The sequence below is a fragment of the Chiloscyllium plagiosum genome, chromosome 25 (genome assembly GCF_004010195.1).
Source record: "Chiloscyllium plagiosum isolate BGI_BamShark_2017 chromosome 25, ASM401019v2, whole genome shotgun sequence".
NCBI classification, from domain to species: domain Eukaryota; kingdom Metazoa; phylum Chordata; class Chondrichthyes; order Orectolobiformes; family Hemiscylliidae; genus Chiloscyllium; species Chiloscyllium plagiosum.
Window position 1 is genome coordinate 28,204,908 of NC_057734.1, and position 21,028 is coordinate 28,225,935.

A 21,028-nucleotide genomic window follows, 5' to 3' on the forward strand; every position below is an offset into this window, starting at 1 on the left:
CTTAAGCAAAAAGACAGAGTGTGAGCCAAGAAATCTCTGGACAGCAATACCAGTCGGGAGTAGTGAAGATGTTATCCTTTGAACATTGGAAGGATTACAGCAGTGTGAGAATTCTCCCCAATTTTTGTTTTAAGGCCTTCAATTCTATCCATGTCCCACAGATGCTCAGTTTTCTAAAACCCACTGTTCCCCAGGAGTCACCTTGGCCAGTTTGTTTGTTGACTGGAAGGGTGTACTCTCCTTCCTGGCAGTCTCAATGAAGTAAAATATCTTTACTTGTTTAAATCTTGTGGCAAAGCTTGGGTATTAATGCACGTACTCTGAACATACTGAATAATTATTTAATCAACAGGATGTACACCCAGCAGCTTGTACTTGCATTTCCTTGTGTTTGCACTGAACAGCCACACATCCAGAGAAAGGTCACAGCACAGAACGAGACCATTCAGCCCAGCTGATTGAATAAGCCTAGCTGCATATTCTAATACCAGCATGTGGTCCATAACCTTGCAGGTTACAGCACTTCATGTGCAGATCCAAATTCCTTTTAAATGAGTTCAATGTTTCTATATCAACCACCAAAGTAGCAGCAAACTGCAGGCATCACAACATCATTTCCAGGTGAAAATGTCATCCTCGTATCCTTTCAAATCCTTCTAACAATCACCAAAATCTGTGGCCTCTCATAACTGACCTTTCTACCTGGGGAAATAACTCTGCCTTGTTCATTCGATCCAGGTCCCTAATTATTTTGTACACGAGAACGACATCACACCTCAGCCTCCTCCTATTTGAAGGAATACCTATCATATCCAACTTTTCCTTAGAGCAGTTATGTCCTTCTCATAATATAGTGACCAGAGCTGTGCACAAAATCTCAGTTGTGGCCTAACCATCATTGCATACTTTTGCAACGACTATCTCAGTCAATGAAGGAATGCATTCTTCCATGCCTAATCACCATCTTATCTAGGCCAAAGTGAGGACAGCAGATGCTGGAAATCAGAGTCTAGATTAGAGTGGTGCTGGAAAAGCACAGCAGGTCAGGCAGCATCAGAGAGCAGGAAAATCGATGAATCATTCCTGATGAAGGGCTTTTGCCCAAAGTGTCAATTTTCCTGCTCCTCGGATGCTGCCTGAGCTGCTGTGCTTTTCCAGCACCACCCTAATCTACCACCTTATCTACCTGTCCTGCCCTCTTCAGGGACCTGTGGACATGCACTCCAAGGTCTCTCCTTTTCTCTACCCCTCCCAAAGCCTTTTGTTCTGTGCACTCCTTGCCTTGTTTGACCTCAACAAATGCACAACTTCATACTCCTCTGGATTGAGTTCCATTTGCCAATTTTCCACTCACTCAACAAAAGCATTGATATCACCCTCAATATATGGACTATAGCAGTTCAAGAAAAAGGCTCACCACTGCCTTCTTAAGGGCAACTGGAGATGAGCAATAAATGCTGGCCCAGCTAGCAACATTCACATCCCATGAGTGAATTTTAAAAAAAACTGCAGTCAATAGTAACTCCCTTCACTATCAACTGCACAGCCAATTATGGTGTCATCTGTAAACCCATACCTCCCATATTTTGGGTCAGTTAATTTGTTTAATAACAGTCGGTTTAAAAGATATAGAAGTATGGAGAAGATAAACATGAATGGATTTTAGTTTGAAGTGAAACTGGGGGGGGAGGGGTCATTCAATATATGGTTCTGGTCTGAAATCCCTTGGTACATCTTCTCTACATATTTCTAAGTGCCTCATTCCTTCTTTTATGAAAATACAGAAAAAATTCTGAGGGAATTCAGGACAACTGTACAGTGGGGAAAAGAAACAAGGAAATTGTTACTTGTGATCTAATAGTTAAAGCAATTCATTACTTTACAGTGTTTGTTTTATATTGAAGTTTAAAAATTAGTAGTGGCAGCCACGATTACCAACACAACAATATCAATGTATCAGCAGCTGCATCACTGCATACTTTTCCGTTTACAATGCTGGTGAGTGTTTGTTATACCCTTACAAGGTGACAAAGCTCTTTAACACAATGTTTAACATTAACATTAACATTATTTGGAAATTGCTACCTGAGAAGGTTAAAAAGGAATCACACATTGTTTGGTGAAGGCATTTCTAATCTAGATCACAGGCTGGGAGAAACCCTGCAATTTGCAAATCATTGAATCCCCACATTGTGGAAGTAGGCCATTCAGCCCAACAAGTCCATACTGACACTCTGAAGAGCATCCCACCCAGACCCAACCCCCTACTCTACTCCTATAGCCTCACATTTCCCATGGCTAATCCACCTATACATCTCTGAAAACTTCGGGCAATTTAGCATGGCCAATCCACCTAACCTGCACATCTTTGGACTGTGGGAGGAAACCAGAGCACCCGGAGGAAATCTGCACAGAAATAAGGATAACGTGCAAACTCCCCGCAGACAGTTACTCAAGGATGGGATCAAACCCGGGTCCCTGTGCTGCAAGACAGAAGTACATCAAGAAAACTACTCCCCATCGCCACCTCAAAAGAATGGAAAACACATGCTGGTCCAGCCAACAATGCACACAGAGCCCAGAAAAAATGAAAAAGAAAACCAATAACTTGCTTTTACAATTATTAACATGGTAAAGGTATTTCACAGAACAGTAATCAAAAATCTTACAGTAGGTTGCACAAGGAGCTAATAGGACAGAACAAAGTGCCAAGTTTGAAGGAACATCTTGGAAGGAGGAGATTGAGACTTAAAGAGGAAATTCCACTGTGCTGGTACATCCTAGGCAGCTGAAAACAAGGCTGTAAAAGGGAGAGTAATTAAAATCAGGGATACTCAAGTGGGGAGTGGAGAATTGTAAAGGTGTCAGATTTCAGAAGCTGGAGTAGCTTACTGAGATTGGGAGAGATAAAGCCAGATAAGTCAGTGATGCTGGAAGGATGTTAATTTCGCTTCTAATTTCCAGCCCACTTTCATTTTCCCCTGGTTCATTTCTGACTCCTCCATTCACTAACTCAACATCTGTTTCCATTTCCGGGGATAGGCTGGCCAAGCCCACTGACTCCTACGGTTACTTGAACTATACATCTTCACACCCTGCCTCATGTAAAGACTGTATTCCATTCTCCCAGTTTCTCTGTCACCGTTGCTTCAATTCCAACGAGTCCACCTTCTTCTTGGCTCCTCAGAAAAATCCACCTTTTACCTCAACCAAGGATTGACTGTCTCGGGTAGTTGGCCCTCAGCCACATTGGATCCATCTTGTGCACTTCTGACCTCACCCCTTCTCTTCTCTCTCATAGGATCCACCTGGTCCTCATTTACCACCCCACCAGCATCCAAATCCAAAGGATCATTAGTTGCTATTTGCATCACCTCCAGATACTATTTCCCTCTGCTCCCCTCCCTTGTCAGCCTACACAGGATTACTCCCTTCAGGACACCTTGGGCCACTTCTCCCTCAGTCCCAACACCTCTTCATACCCCCATGCCACCTTCCCATTCAATCGCAGAAGATGCAACACTTGCCCGTTTAATTCCTCCCTCCTCACTATCCAAGGCCCCAGAGACATCTTCCAGGTGAAGCAGCACTTGACCTGCATTTCACTTCTAGTCTATTGTATTGGCTGCTCACCGAGTGGTCTCCTCTACATTGCTGAGATTAAACACAGACTGGGTGACAGCTTTGCAGAACTCTTGTGTTTTGTCCACAAAAATGACCCTGAGCTTCCTGTTGCCTGTCACTTCAACACACCATTGTGTTCCCTGGCCAATAGCTGTGTCTCAAGCTTGCTGCAGTGCTCCAGTGAAGCTCAGTGCAAACGGGAAGAACAGCATTGCATCTTCCACATGGGGACCCTGCAGCCTTCAGGTCTTAACATCAAGTTCAACAATGTTTGGGCCCAAATACCTTCTCCCTGGGCCCTGTCATGACGTGGGCTACTTTCATCACAGCCAACCCATTTTCACCCATTACTGGTCCCTATTATCTGTCTTTTCTGTCCTCCTGGCTCATAATATCCATTGCTTTGTCTGCCTCATGACTGTTCTCTCTCTCTGGACTCCACTTCCACCCATCACATTCTCCATCTTATCCCACACCACCTGTAGCACATATACCACTTTTTCCTAGCACTCCCACCCCCCCATCAGTTTTGAAGAGGGATCATTGGATCTAAAATGTTAACTCTGCTTTCTCTTCACAGATCCTGCAAACCTGCTGTATTTCTCCAGCAATTTCTGTTTGTCTTTCAGACTTCCTGTATTTGCAGTTTTTTTGCTTTTACTTTAATTGTTGAGACTGGAAGTATATTTGGCCCTCTGATTGTCAATGTAGTCATGTCTAATTTTTTCCTCACTTCACGGGGTTAATTATACCCTTTGCAGAATGGGTAATATCAACAACAGCAACAAGAACTTTCCCTTGAATGTTCCCTTTAACATAGTAAAATGCATGCTATCGGATGAGACACATTTTATTAAAATGACCCAATTTTCCCATGCAGTGGAGTCAATCATATCTTAAAGTACTAAAAATTAAAGTTCAATCATTAATTTGCATAGATGCAAACTTTCAAAGTTTCAGCAACTTAAAAAAAGTGTTCGCTGTTGTATAATTGCTTTCTTTGTTCAGCATGATATTGCAAACTTCAGGTGTACTTTATTGCTGTTAGTTTTAATGGGTTCTCCTGTAAATAGCAACCACTGCATCAATAAATCCCCTCCAACCAGCCTTGACAGGTTCTTCCAATTAACAGCAACAAATGAAGATGAATTAGTGCCTTCTTATCTGTAAAGCCATTGCTTTTTGCGTGTTAAAATCTGCCAAATGGGAGGATGAGTCAACACCTTCTTTTGTTCATTAATTGTTCAGCAGTGATGCTTTTCATTAACTAATCTTATTTTGCCTCTGATATCCACCTCCTCAAAAAAGACTGACTCACAGGCTTTTTCTTTCCCTTAAGAACACGCTCCATTTAAAAGAAAGGCTTTTTTTTAAAAATAAAATCTTTAATCTGGTATCTCCTTTTGAAGGAGTGTCAACTCTTTGCTGGGGTGCAGTTGCACCAATGTCAGAGGATCTAATATTGACAAACAGGAAACATAGATCATTTTTGAATGCTCCTGTCACCTTGGTTACTTGGAATTTATACTTCTTTATTTTTCTGCTACTCGCAGCTTGACTGCAAAGGTCAGGGATACAATATACTGAATAACTAAACATCAGCAGACTGCCATCAGTAATATCCCAAGGTACTGATCTGTCATTAAATGCTCCATTAAAATTGCAAACATCACCTTATGTCAGCACCGTATTCACTATAAGATACTTTAGAGATCGTAAAACGATTGAACAAGACCTTCATTTCCTTTAGTGGCAAGTAAATTATCGCTGATATATGTGACTGTTTAAGAACTTACGTGTAACTTGAAGTTTTCACATTCTTCTTGGCTTTTCTAAATCTATTCAGTGAATTTCTACCTAGGATTGCTGATGCTTGTTAGATGTCTTCTTGCAGGTTTGACACTGGATCACATGATGGACAACTGCCTGAGGTTAGGTTTATGTTTACCAAATGAAACTTGCATTCCTTGAGGTTGAGTGTCTGTGCACCCCCTGAACCAAGGCAAGCTGACAACAATGTTTCTACTTAATCTAAGAAATCTGATAGTGCCCGGTGACCCCAGCAGGGATCATCTAGTAATGTCTGTGGGGCATGCTTAAGGTCAAGTGGAACTAGGGATGTTTATATGTAAATTGAGGGCAATTGGGTGAGAAATGGTTCTCACGGTACAGTGGTAATGTTCGTATCTCCGAGCCAGGAGGCCCGGGATCAAGGTCCAGCTGCTCCAGGTGTAATAACATCTTGGATTAGAAAATGTCTCATGGGGTGAGAACTTGACGAGGTGTATACAAGAAATGAGTAATCAGTGGTGTAGGAGCTGGAGCAATGAGAGTTGGAATTGTACTCTTATCAGAAAAGTATATGTCCGGATCTGTCTTATCAACCTTTAACTTCTAGTGTTAAACAGTGGTAGCAGAGGATGGCTAGATTGAAAACTAAACTTTAGTCCAACCAAAGGGAAAACATCAGAGATTGGCGAATCATTACCTAACAAATACCCATCCCTGAATGTGAACCTTATGATCAATGGAAGAATGAGGGAATCATTTGGACCCATGTTCCTTCTTTCACAAAGAAGAAACATAGTATGGCCCTGGATCTTTGGCTAACACACAAAGGAAGAATTTTTTTTCAGAATTGGAATTAATTATTTGAACACGGATGAAGATTCAGATAAATTATTAACTTCTATGGACAAAACTTAACAAAAACTTGTTACTAACTGCTTATGAGGCAGGGTCAGGTTGAGAAATTCAGAAAAAAGGAAACACGTTCTGTAGGTGAGTACGTAATGGAATTCCACAGATTGCATGGACGACTGCAGACATTTTATCTGGAAATTTCTCAATTTGTGATGGCATTTAAGTTATGAGGCTGTGTCAAATTATCGAACTGAGATAGACTTCTAATATAGACAGGAATTAAATTTGCAGGAAGCCAAACACACACTGCTATAGTGAACGTTGGAAGCACGAAAACATTCCTTGGAAAGAATTCAGCCAGTCACACTATTTGCGCAATGAGTGGTGCTGTGTTACAGAACCCTGAGGACACTGTTATAATTCTGGCAAGACCAGCTAGGTAAAGATTGCAGGCAATTGTATCAAAGAAGAATTTTAACTAAGAGAAGCATGGACATAAATGTTGTTGTTACTCAGAGGGTATAGTCCATATCAGTTCATCTTTATAGAAATCCTAAAGCTCTGAGGTTAATGTGATCAACTCCTAACTTTGGAAGGCTTTACCATCAATTCTACCTTTTTGGAGCAATTTAATGCACTCCAAACAGGCAGAAATTATTTCAGAAAAGCAAAAGTATCTTACAGAATTCAAAACAGCATTAGACATAGTGCAAGACCATTAGAAACTAGCTTTAAACAGGGAAACACAGTTTCTTATGAAATAGAAGGGCTGAAAGAATGGACAGCACCATGAAAGATTATTGGTAAAGTTGGAGAAATAATAATTGTACAACTTAGGAACCAGACTATTCAAGTACATGTTTCGGGTTTGCTTGGTAAAGGTTACAGACCTGCAGCAAATGAGTTTTGAAAAATAATTTTAAAAACTGGGTACATCTCATTACTACATAGTACACAGTCATGAAGTGTTAGTATTGGAAAAGTTCATTCTGTGAGACTTCCAGTCATGCTCAAGGCTAAAATATAAGCATGAGCAGAACACTAACATTTAGAAACTATAAACAGCTCTCAAAAGAATACTAACACTCCTTTCAATGGATATCTCACTTTCAAAGAAATATATAAAAATGTGCAGCACCTGTATGGTATGTACCATCATCTTTTAACAGTGACCCAGTCTATAACAGTACAAAAAATGTGAACAGAATCTCATATTGTGGTCTCGGTTAGTACTGCATGTCGCAAGTGTCTTGTTTGGCAACGTATAGCTGTTTCTTTCCCTATATAACCTTTATCTTAAAAACACATTCAAAAATATCGCTGGCATTCTCAAGGTACTGTTCAAAATAAATTGTTTTTCAGTCAATAGCAAGTGTAAGCTGCAGAATTCATGTGCAGCTGAACTCAGCTTAGTTCTGTTTTAGAAAATAATAATTTTATTTCACCATCTATAAACAAATGGTAAAATACGTAACACAGTATGATTTATGGTTTTTGGAATAGGACTTGTACACTACATAAAATCTGACCAAGGCAGGAAGAGTTCATTTGGACTTTGTCAATAATATACCAGCTGCTTATTATATACCCTTCCTGATTTGAAGTCAATGGGGATGCAATCAGAAGACATGTTTAGCAGGCAGCTGAATAATATTATATATTCTACAGTATCAGCCTAAATCAAAAATACTCTTTGACTCTACCATTTCTCTCTTTCATTGTTTAAGTGCAATATCTTACAAACACTGCGTTCAACATGATTCTTCACTCTGTCAAAAGTAAATCATTGCAAGCTCACCTCTGTCATCTTCATGGGTTTGATTTTCTATTATCAATACACAATGTTGATGTCTTATCAATGATGATATTACAGAAAAGTTGATGCTATGCATCACCCAATCGCTCCTAAAGTTCCTGCCACATTGACTGACCAACTGTATTCTTAATTGCTTTCATGATCCAAAATATGACTTAAAAGCAACAGTCAAATTCACACTTGATAATATTTTTGGTATCGCCATCAACCTTTCTCTCTGCTTGTGCAGAAGAAATCAATTTTTGTTTTTAAAGAATTTGATTCTAACTTCACTATTTATGGTATAATCATATCTCTTGTGACAGGCAGGTCATGAACTAAAAGCAATCACTTTAGATTCAATTCTGCAAAAATTGTAATCTCTTTCAAACTAAAAGGATCACAATCATGATTTTTGCTTCTAGTTAATTTAATGAGTACTATTGATTTCTGTTTCCTTTCCCTTGCTCTCCATTTTCATAATCTACTTTAATTTGTCCTTATTCCCCCATGGACCTTCTCTGGTTGACGTCATCACAATCATAATCCACTGCCAGAACTTTAAAAACAGCACTTTTAAACTGGCTTGGAAAAGGCTAGTGCAAGTAACCCAGGATGACGGTGTGCTCCTATTTTTACTGCCTCCTTTGCTGTGAGAACACTCCTGCTCACTGCTGGTCTCTCTGCACAATAGATAAATAGGAAAAAGTCACAATTTTTTTGAGGGAGATGATTTGAGTAGAATTAGGCTGCAAGGAAAGGAGAGAGTCTGAAACTGAAATTCGGAATGAGTACCTGTTTCAAGGTGCGAAGCTGTTCTTTTGCGGTTGTTGTTGCAATGATGACACGGTTGCTGGCAGCACTCAGTTGGAAGGAGAGGGAAAGTCCAGCTACTATTTGGATTCCAAGGTCCGTAACAGACACTTTCTCCTCAATCACCGTTATTGTCTTTTCAGCCAGGATTGAATCAGAAAGTGGTGATAGTACCTTTGAAATGAAGAAATTTCAAACTTAAACACATATTAATTCAATTTCCTACCTAGCACCAAAGCAAATTTTAATTGCCCTTTCCATTGTCTAATCACAATTACCCAAAAGTGGCAAGTTATATTCTTAACCACCACTAGTTTGCTAAATGCCTTAAAATGGCAATAGGATAATAGTGTTTACGTTGAATATTTTAACAACTGTAGTTACAAAAATGTTAACACAAAGAAGCCTTTATTCTTTACTTACAATTTGAAGCTGGACTGAGAGAGTGAACTTGAACGGTTACAAAATCTCTTAACAGTAGTAATTATGGACAGGTATTATACAGACCCATTGATGATACAGGCAAGCACTGCTCTTAAGCAAATCTAAATAATGAGTCAATTTCCTGTAGTATTGCTCATGGTCAATGAGATTATGTATTATGTTCATGGAAGGCAATGTCATTGTGAAAGGAGTGCTGCTGATAATCAGGAAAGACTCACAAAGCTTCCCAATTTACATTCAAGGTGCATGAATTGTTACCCATTCTTAATCAAACAGACAAACTCCTGGAACTGATATGAATGCAATATTGCAGCTAATAATGATTAAACATAACTGTCAGCTGTGCCCCTAACTGCGATGTGGAAGAACAATAAAGACTCCCGATATTGTGGGGACCAATGTCAGGCAGCAGAACCTGTCTTGGGATCCTTAGGTAGGACAGGCAACTCAAAATAACTAAGGCTGACATTTTTGTCAAACACACAGTAACATGAATAAGATGACCTAAGTGTATGTATAAGACATACACATAAAGCACTATTATCACAGTTGTTTGATGCTTAATTGAGTTATTATAGTAGCTGAGATTTTTTGACATTTCAGTGTTTCCCTGATGTATATGTAGGTACTTTTCAGATATCACACCCCACCCTGACTCATCACATGGTTAAATTGCTGAAACCGAGCAGAAGCTAGAAATTCTGGAGAGTCCAATGCAAAATCATAAGCAAGATGCAGCATGTGATTCTAATTCAACAAGTGAGTGACAGGATAATCTGCCAAAAAAGGAAGTTATTTGCTGGACATTGACAAAACATTTGATTCTTGCCTAAGATGAATAGAAACTAAAAATGCTATTTGTAGCTTTTTATTAGGTGACAGACATTATTCATTTCGAGAAAGAAGTTTAAAAACTGCGCAATTTACAGTGGATTCTTCAGCAGTACTGGTGTTCTTTTCAGATCAATTGAACATAACCCTAGTGGGTCCAATGCATCACGGCCATTGGAAGTGAATAAAGACTTGTTGGGGTTTTCTTTAAACAAGTTATAGTATTCTTTTGGGATTTATGCTGTGTTGTTTCTGTTGATTTTCAAAAACCACACATTGGTGTTTCAGTTTTACTGTCAGGTTATTGTCTTTGATTTTACCAGCTGCAGACTTTCAAGTTCAGATGTTGTTTAATGAGATGGACTTCGATTATACTGGATTCTGCTCATGTATTCCCTGCCAAAAGCAGAAGTTCCATTCTGTCTAATATGTTTATTCTCTCTTTTCAGGTTTTGGCATGTCCATCCCACTGGGAACCCCTGTGTATAACCTATGGGAATGTTTGTCATACCTTGGAAGATGCATACTGGAGTGCTTCTCCAGATTAATCCAAATAATGTCTTTTGCGTTGGATCCTTTGGTAATCCATGTAACTGTATTCATTCGAAGTTTCCATAGAGCGTGCAAACAACCAAGTCTAGATCATAGCCGTTGAACAAAGGGGACCACTGATCCATCCTTCTTAAAGACCCTCAGCAATCCAGACTGAGGTTGGACACCTTGAAATTTTGATTATTTAATTCCTTTATAATGCTGAATAAGAATAGATTAGACTGGTGACTGAAGGTCAAGCAGTCTATATAGCATCTTGTCAATGACAGTCGTTAAGATCCATGTGAGCTTCCTCCCACATAATTACATTGCATGCTGTCAATATTTAACTTCTTTTAATTTCCCTATACCTATCTAGTTTTTTCTTAAATGCAACTGTGCTATTTATCTTAATTACTCCATAATGAATTTAAACTTACCTTATTGAATAGAACAAAATGTTTTTTCTGAACTTCCTTCTAGATTTTTTTTTTACTTGTTTCCTACATGGGGAAACATATCTATGACTCCCCTATCTAACCACAGCACAATCTCAAAGATCGATATTAAATGTCTCGGATCTTCTTTCTGAAGAAATGAGATTAAACATAATGAGCTATTTTTGATAACTGTATGCTTTCAACACCAACATCTAACTGGTGCTTTATTTTCCCCTTTCTCGAATGTCCCAATATCTGTTATTTTTGTGACAATACTATGGCTTTTAGAGGTGTATTTTGTCCTTTTATTTTATGAAGAAAAATTGAGACAGAGGTACTGAGTGGTCTGCTGTAATCCAATAAAGTAAATGGCTGGCAAGGCCTTGGGGACTTTTTAAAAATTGGAACAATAGAAGCATCCTGAATGGGTGGGATAAGGCTCCCACAGAACCAGAATTTTTAGTTGTAGCTTTCAGCGGTTGCTGGGGTCTTGAAGCTGAATGTAGAAGCGCTTTTTCCTCTTTCTGTTACAGCTAAAAGCTGGAGTTCTCTTCCTGCTGCTAGAATTGTAAGCAAGACAATCTATTTTATTGAATTTGCCTTTCCCAAGGGTGTGTTTATGGGATGTTACTATATTGGAATAGATAATTAGTTGTAGTTACCTATAAATAAAGTTTTAAATATATTTTAATAAAGTTACAGTTAAGCCGATTCTTTCCTTTTCTTTTTATTTTGTCTGTATTTTTACTGTGGTGTAAATACAAAATGTGGTTTGCTTAGAGCCAAACAGTTTGACCAATTGAATTACATTTGGAATGCAACACCCTACACTTACTTTTAAAATAAGAAAAAAAAGTTAGAATCTAACCTATCTTCTTAATATATTTTGAGGGGGTTTGGTCTGCTCCATAACATTTTGCAATGTCAGAGTACAGTACTCAGTTTTGGTTCTAAGTATGATCTAAACACAGTTCTATGTAAGTTTTTTAAAAATCTACTTCTCAATACTATATTTCTAGAAATGGATCCCAGTACTTCTCCCAGGTCATATTCTCAGCAATTCTCCAGCTTTCCCTAAGACTGGTTCCTACAACTCTGTAACATGGAACATAGAACATCACCACGCAGTAACGTTGCCTCTGTTTGTCCTTGTTAATAGCAAAGTCCTTATATATAGTTGATATTGGTTAATTGAACTTTTCACACTTCCCAACCTCCTGTCTAAATGCCAAATTGTCCTCCTACTTCCTACGAATTCCCATTTACCTGTTACTGCATCCTCCCAAATTTACTTTGGTTCCCCGTATCATAAGGCATTACATTTGAATTCCTCTGCCTATCTAGGATTTGTCCACTAACAGTCACACTCTATCTCTGCACTAGCCTCACAACCTGGCAATTATTTCCATTAGCTCACTACTTTCAATCAGGGTGCACTAAAGCTGCTGAGTTTGATCTCAGACATGGAGGTGCAATTCATTTCTATGCAGGCAGCCTTACATTTCCACATCCTGGAACTTTGGTGGGGAATTGTGAGGTTATGCACTTTGGTAGTGAGGCTAAGAAAAAGCAGAATATCTTTCAAAAGGTGTGAATTTTTTTTAAAATGGTGATGGTGTTCAGAATGACTTGGAAGTACTCATATACAGAATGCAAAAAGTTAACAGGCAGGTACAACAAGCACTTAGAAAGGCAAATGGCAAGTTGGCCTTCATTACAAGTGGAAAAGAAGTACAAAATAAAGGTATCTTCCTATGATTGTGTCGGACTTTGGCTATTAGAAAGGATGGATTGCTGTGGAGGATTCATAATGAAAGTCCACTAGATAGTTTCCTGAGATGACAAGGTTATGTTCTGATGAGAAGTTGAGTAGAATGTGCCTACATTCTGGAGTTCAGAAGAATTACAGGCAATCGCATTGAAACATAAAAGTTTCTAAAGGGGCTTCAAAGTGTAGACAATGAAAAGTTATTTTTGGAGGTACAAGAATCTAAAACAGCACAATGTCAAGATATGTGTATGATCATTTAGGATTGATATGAATATTACTTTCTTCGTTCACAGTGTTGTGGACCTTCGAAATTTTCGAGCCAGAGGGTTATGATGCTCCATTGTTGAATACATTTAATACTGAGATAGAGTTTTCATCTCAGGAATCACGGGATATTGGCTGTGGTAATGAAATTAGATGAGGTCATTTTGACTGCTACAGCAAGCTCAAAGGTCCTGTTTCTACTCCTTATGTTCTTATGGTCCTGAGAAGGGAACTCTTTGTTTGTCTCATTCTAATTACATATAGGTCTGCCTCAAACAGTTAGAAATTTACATATGTTTACAGTATGGAGAAGGTACAAAACTGTATTCTCGAGACATTTAACTTACAGAAAGAAAAGGCTCTGGTTGTGCAACATATACATTCTTATAATGCAATTTTGATGCTATGCTGATCCTATAGTCTAGTGTAATTTTCCGCCTCTGTACTTTTGATGTGAGTTCTCACGTGGTGACAGTGATTAATGGAAAAGGAACTCAGCTTTTGATAGGTTGCACATACATAATTTTACCATATGTGCTCTTTAAAAACAGACGCAGAAAATGTCCATGAGATGTCAATCCCAAGTGATGTGAGACTCCTTCATCTGTGCAGTGCTGCTCAACGTCATTGCAGCCCAGGTCAGTTGACTGATGTGGTAAGGTCGGACTGTGTGCACAGCACAATTGCTTCACACTGATGCTAACTTTTCACCTTTAGAAAATGACCCATCAGGAATCGGTCAATAACTTACACTGACGTAGCAGTCTCCTTTTGAAAGATGTATTTGCGGCATATTGGGGGATTGGAACGTGGGTGTTTACTTTGTCTCTGGCTAGTCTGGACTGCTCCTAGATGCTAAACTCAATATACAGTAATTGGAAAGTGCTCAATATCTTTCATCCTGTTTGGCCCTCACTTTTGTGGACATATGAAAAAAATTCAAAATAAACATTATGTGCTGACCAATTCTTGAAATACTAGAATGACTAAGGGTATGGCAAGACAAGAGTTTCTTCAGGATTTGGACAGAGCTTAGTTATTCAAATTCTGCAAGATGTCACATCTTACTTTTCCTTTCGAAGTACATTTTATTTTATAAAAGAACACTATCTATGTACAGTGCTATTATAAATCCTGGTATAAATAAGAGGACTTACAGAGTGAAAATAAGATAAGTGAAATGCATTTTGTTCACCAATATATTATTTATAATTAGCTTTTGTTCTCCACCTTTAAAATAGTTTCGAGCTTCAGTTCAATGTGACCCGACCTTATAAATGTTGCATTGGATACACAATGGTTGCACTTTGCAACTGTCACTAACAGTTTGAGTGAGATTCCTTTAGGAGCTTAGTTGAGACATTCAATAAGAGAAATGCCAACAGCCTTTGCTGTTTATAAGCAATCCCTCAGGAATGTACTCACTGCATTTCCTGCAAAAGACGGATTGATGTAAAGCTATTTTTCCTGCAGAATGGACCCATTAATTCTGAACCAGTATTTAAAAGCTCTGAAATGCCAGTTTTCTCTCACAGACTTAGTGGTGTGTTGAACAATTCTTTTTGTGTGGTCCTGGCTGACTTACCCGGCAGATATATCACTTCACAAACATAACCCTAAATTCCCTGTTGGCCTGGAGGCAGAGAGAGTAATATTCTGTAGAAATGTCATTCAACATTGTTTGTTTTAATCTTTAAGGCCAGAAGAGTTCCCGTGACTAGTGGTTTCAATGCCATCAGATATATGTCATAAATCATCTCTAACACAACATTGCACCATGGCTTTGAGATGAATGCTGAGATTTGGAAATTCAGCTTGACATTAATAAGTTGTTGTAAGTTTAGCTTTCCCAACAAATCTTCCACAATAATCCTTTCAACAATATGGTTAGAATATTTAAGTCAGATCAATGAGATACTGCTGGTCTACATGCAGACGTTACAATTTGGCTGAATAGAAACAATGGGAAATGTAAAGTGAATTAAAAGAAATGATTATTCTTTTGTCTATTGTCAAGTGGGAGGCAAGCTGACTTGCTGCCACGCTTCTGCAAATGTTGATCTACAGTAGACCACCAGTAAGGGAAAAGCAGCTAATCATGATAGCTCTTTAATCGAGATTTCCTCCTTCACTTTTGGGAAGTGATTTCTGACAAGTGCACATTCTCATCACTGTGAAAATTATTAGGAAATTCATACATTCTAAAGCATGTGTATACCATTTCAGAAGGACTGAACCAAGCAAATTTTCATGGACATACTTCCTATACCAAGAGCAATTTTTAACTTGTGTGTAGAATTGTAAGTAAAAAAGTACCATGCCGGTTGGTGGTATAATGAATTAGAATGACACGTTTGACTTATTTAATCATAATTATTAAATATTAGACATAATTTTTCAATTGAATTGAAGACAAAAATAAAATGTACTGAAAATCTAGAATAAAGTTTTCCACTGTGAACTTCTGCTTTATCTCAGATAACCATCTATGTTAATGTTCTTCATGGAAGGTGTCGATAGGTGTAAAATCTGACAGTGCTGTACTCTAATAAAACAATATAAAGGTATGGTGAAGGCACCATAGTCCTACTGGACTAGAGGGCCGCTCCCTCATTACAGGGAGTCGAGTGGTGGTGATATAACTTGAGAATCACGACACGTCAAGTTGAGGGGAGAGGTTGAGACAGAGAGTCCTTCAGGGTAACTTCAGCCAGTGTGGGGATTGAACCCATGCTGTTGGAGTCACTTTGGAATACAAATCAGCAGTCCAACCAACTGAACTAACTGACCCCCTAAGGCAGTGTACATCATCACAGGAAGTGATGTAATGTCACATGATCTTGCTCTCTCTTGCAGCCATGCAGCAAGATGATGCCACACAAAGTTGTTTCTTAAACATGTTCTCCGTTCCTGAACAGCCTCCGTAAAAGTTCTTTGGCAGCACAAGACCAAGAATGTTGGAGGAGGCAGTGGGCATTAAGTTCAACATTTTGGCATAAATCGAAACTTAGATGAATAAACCTCAACTGATCAATGATCAGTTGGAATTTGAAAACTAATTGATTTTGACTCAAACAATTAAAGACTGGGCTGCTAGATATTATACACCATATTGAAAGAAAATGTTCCATCTTAGAGAAGGCAACAATCTGTCAGGACCCTCTTCCATTCAAACACACTCAGTGGATGGCACCTTCTTTCCTGGGCAATTGACAATAGCCTTCTGGGAGACATTCCCAGCAGCAAGGCACAGAAATGATTGAACAAAACTGCTGAAACAGTTGAAAGAAAAATAGCAACTGTAAATTAATTTGCTGTTAATTCACCTGTGAAAACGTAGCTGAATGTTGTACAACCTTTTAGTCATTCCGACAACTCGTTAGCTAATACAAATGAAAATGAAATTGCACTGCTTAAAAAAAAGCAACAGATTTACTCAGTTAATCTAATCGAACTGACCTTTTTACAATTGGTGTGCTATCATTCAGCGACTAGCTAATTATTATTCTTTGGGAGTTGTCAGTTACCACTCAGGAATCACGTGCCTATGCAACAACGTAAAGGGCAATGTTTAGAATACATTAATGCCTTGTTCAGCAGCAGATTCCACAGATTACCTTGATCTTTCTCAGAGAAGCTCCTCTGTTACAAACTGTGGCTGCTTTAGAAGCAGCATACTCCAGAGGGCAGGCAGGAGCAGCCCAAGGCTCAGTTATACTGAATAGTTAATACATCTACTCAGAGAGGCAGAACATACCTGAATTGTGGCCATTCCAAGTTCCTGCCCACTCAGGATCCTTCCATTCTCCAGCTTGGCAATGTGTGGGTTGTCCATTTTCAGGAACTCGGTTACCAGCTCTGTGATGTCCACCTGCCAGTCATTGCCTAACATGTAGGCTAGCTGCCCACCTGGGTCCAAGGTTTCTGCTACGAACTGCGTAAGGACCCTCACTGTAGCACGTTGGTACTGAAGAGTACATCCTCTCCCTTTTTTGTCATCGTCATCCTCATCATCACTGTCTCGTGTTGGCCTACCAAAAGACATTGACATAATTTTTCCTGGCTTGCAGCCATCCAATACACAGCCACGTACATATTCAAAAGGTAGTACTTACAGGACAGTTGGTAGCTGCAATGATTCACTCACAAGCATTGAACACTTGTCTTTACCAATGAGAAAGCTCAGAATTCTTGGTGAAATATTTCATTGGCAACTGATTAAACGACGCCACAGGAAATGTGTGATGTACTTGGTACGCAGTTACTTAATCAATCACTATCTAGCCACTCTCAAAAGTATTCAATGCACATAAACACCACAGCATATTTTGAACCAGAATGGACAATATTTCGTCTTAAGTCTTTTCAGAATTATCATCAATAAAACCATCTTGGAATGAATTCATAGTGATACTGGGGAAAATTTTAAAAAATGCAATTTATTGTACAGATTTAGTACAAGATTGTTTGGTCTGCTTGAGGACAGGGTGTAAAAGCAGTATGGGATATATATAAATAAAAATGGTTAATTTCAGTTTCTGCTGGTTGATTTGTTTTCCTTATTTATCTATGGAAACAGGCCCTTTTACAGGGTTTTTCTTAGACATGTCAAGATGAGGAGTATTATTAATGGGAAATGATACCATACAACCCCAGATGAGATACTTGAGACCTACACCTTCTTTATTTTACTCAGAAACAAGCATCAAGATGCATTGCAACTTCATAAAAATACATCTCACTGTATTAACATGATTCAACATATTACACCAATCACCTTCCTGATCTGCACTACCTCACCATTATAGTAGGAAATTCCTAACTGTGTGACAATGCTCAAAAGGAAGCAAGTTAGATTTAATTTCAGGTCAAGTAATGGAAAGGCTTAGGCAATGAATTTTCCAGTCTCTGCCTGTTATTTTTGTTCCAAGTCAAGATGACGTGTGGCTTGAAGGGGAACTTGCAGGTATGGGTGATTCCATCCAATGTGCTGTCCTTGTCTTTCAAGGTGGCAGAGATTGCAGGTTTGGAAGATGTTGCTGGAGAGCTGCAGTGCATCTTGTAGTTACTACACACTGATGACAACGTGCATCAGTGGAGAATGCAGTGAAGTTTGAAGGTAGTGGATTGGTGGAATTGGGTTGTTTTACCCTAGAGTCTAGCTTCTTGAATATACTCAAATGGAGAAAATTGCAACACAATAACAACATAAAACAAAGAACTGTGGATGCTGGAAATCTGAAACAAAAACAGAAATGGCAGGAGAAATTCAGTATGTCTAGCAGCACCTATGGAGAGAGAATAAAGTTAATGTTTTGAGTCCAGTGACCCCTCAGTATTTCATCACAATCCTGACCTGTGCCTTGTAGATGGTGAACAGGCTTTGGGGAGTCAGGAGGTGAGTCACTTACAAAAGGATTCCTAGCCTCTGACTTGATCTCATAGCCATAGTATGCATATGGCTTCTCCAGATCAATTTCTAGTTGCTAGTCAGGGATGCAGCATTAACAATGCCATTGAATATCAAGGGGACATGGTCAGGCACTTGTATCATGTGAATTTTTCTTGCCACTTGTCAGCTCAAGGCTGGATATTGTCCAGATCTTGCTGCATTTGGACATGGACTGCTACAATATGTGAGTCATGAATGATGCCGGACTTTGTGCAATCATTAGCAAACATCCCTTTTTCTGACTTTATGATGGAGGGAAGGTCATTGATGAAGCAGTTGAGGATGTTTGGACCTAGGACACAGTGGCACAGTGCAATATGGGCGGCACGGTGGCACAGTGGTTAGCACTGCTGCCTCACAGCGCCAGAGACCCAGGTTGAATTCCCGTCTCAGGCGACTGACTGTGTGGAGTTTACACGTTCTCCCCGTGTCTGCTCCGGGTTTCCTCCGGGTGCTCTGGTTTCCTCCCGCAGTCCAAAGATGTGCAGGTCAGGTGAATTGGCCATGCTAAATTGCCCATAGTGTTAGGTAAGGAGTAAATGTAGGGGTATGGGTGGGTTGTGCTTCGGCGGGTCGGTGTGGACTTGTTGGGCCGAAGGGCCTGTTTCCACACTGTAATGTAATCTAATGACACACCCCTGAGGAACTCCTGCAGAGATGCTCTTAAGCTGAGGTGACTGACCTCCAGCAACCGTAACAATCTTCCTATTGACCAGGTATGACTCCAACCAGTGCAGAGTTTTCCCCCTGATTTCTGCTGATGTCAGTTTTGCTAGGGGTCCTTCATGCAATACTTAGCAAAATGTTAGTGTGTAGGTACCAAATTTAACTCAGAAATTTAATAGAATGTTATTGTTTACCGTGAGAGGAACTGAAATCAAAAGTAGGAAGGTCATGCTTCAGTAACACAGCCCATTAGTGAGAATGCATCTGCAGTCTCGTGGACAATATTGTTCACTTTATTCATGAAAGGTTTAAATGCACTGGAGATGGTTCTGAGAAGATTTACTGGCTCATACAGGGAGTGGGCAGGTTATCTTAGAAGGAAATGAAGGACAGGTTAAGCTTGTATTCCTTGGTATTTAGATGAGTAAGTGTCAATTTTATTGAAACATAAAAGATCCTGAAGGATCATGACAGGGTAGAAGTGGAGAAGATACTTCCTCTTCTGGGAGAATCTAGAGTTGGGATCATTGCTTGAACATCAGGCATCACCCATTTCAAACAGGGGTTAGGTAAAATTCTTTTTCTTAGGGGGTCATGAGTCTTTGGAATTCTTTCTTGAAAGGTGTGGAAATAGAGTCCTTGAGTGTTAATAAGGTAGTGGCATATCTTGTTCAGCAAAGGATTGAAAGGGTGGGTGGCAATGTGGATTTGATCTTATTGAATGTGAGAGCACCTTGAGAGGCTGAATGGCCTACTAATTCCAAATTCTAATTTGATATTTGTGTGCTCAGAAAGCATCAGTGAAAAAAATCCTATTCTATTGTTAGTGATTCTTTCTCTCAGCATCATTATTCACTTATAAATGTTATTATTATTCTTTCAGTGCTTACTCGGTAATGAAATTACAGCTGGATATTTTAGGTCTCTTTACTTCAAAATCATAGTTAGAATCAGAGATTTATACAGCATGGACAGAGGTTAGTTGATGCTTGATGCCCGAGTCAGCTGCTTGAAAAATCTATTCAAGTATTCCATTCCCTCAACCCCAACTCATAGTCTCAATGTTACAAAATATCGGACTAAAAATACAAAAAGACCTATTTTTATTTCCAGTTCTCCTTCTCTCTATACTGAAAACCTCAGTGCAACATCTCAATGGGCTGCATAGTACAATTCCACTTTATTGTGTAGGCCTGTCCATGCTGACATTCTTGAGCAACTTTAGGTGATCAGGCCTGTCTCGCTCTGATTTGTAACAACACTTAGTGGCCCTTCTACATACATTTCGCGATGGGAGTTAAATTGTGTAATTAGGGGATTGCCACTGCTGAGAAACATCACACACTAAAGTGTCTCAGACTATGATAGTTTTGAATCGGACAGATAAATCACGATCTTGCAACATCTTTCATTTTACTGTATGCAAATTCTAAAGCTGAGAGCCAGACAACAATTGAGTCATATTTAAAGTTATTAGTAGGTCGATTGAACCAAACTAGCTATCACACTGGCTGAGAGAATGCATGTGGCAAAAGCCTTTATTAATAAATGACCCACATTGGTTAATGGCAATATTAAATGCTCCTGTGTTTTATGCTATTATAAGAACTCTCAAACCAATTAAATCCTTGGTGATGCTTTACACCATAATCAACTTATTCCCTCAATCCTGCACAAAAAGACAATGAGGGTTTCTAATTATGTTTTCCATAATTGGAAATAGAGCAGACAATGGAATTTCATGAGTCTTCAAA

The 21,028-nt window shown here is 39.1% G+C and overlaps 1 protein-coding gene across 9 annotated transcripts in view; it reads right to left on the bottom strand.

Moving 5' to 3' along the window:
- Nucleotides 1-21,028, bottom strand: part of LOC122562703 (transmembrane protein 132C-like) — a 1,065,724-nt gene that overhangs the window by 34,788 nt on the left and 1,009,908 nt on the right. For all 9 annotated transcript variants that reach the window (XM_043715795.1, XM_043715796.1, XM_043715798.1 and 6 more), the window contains 2 exons: nucleotides 16,914-17,187; nucleotides 8,858-9,049 (listed from right to left, as the gene is read on the bottom strand). In XM_043715795.1, coding sequence (XP_043571730.1) covers nucleotides 8,858-9,049; nucleotides 16,914-17,187 — 466 coding nt within the window. The remainder of the gene's footprint in view (nucleotides 1-8,857; nucleotides 9,050-16,913; nucleotides 17,188-21,028) is intronic.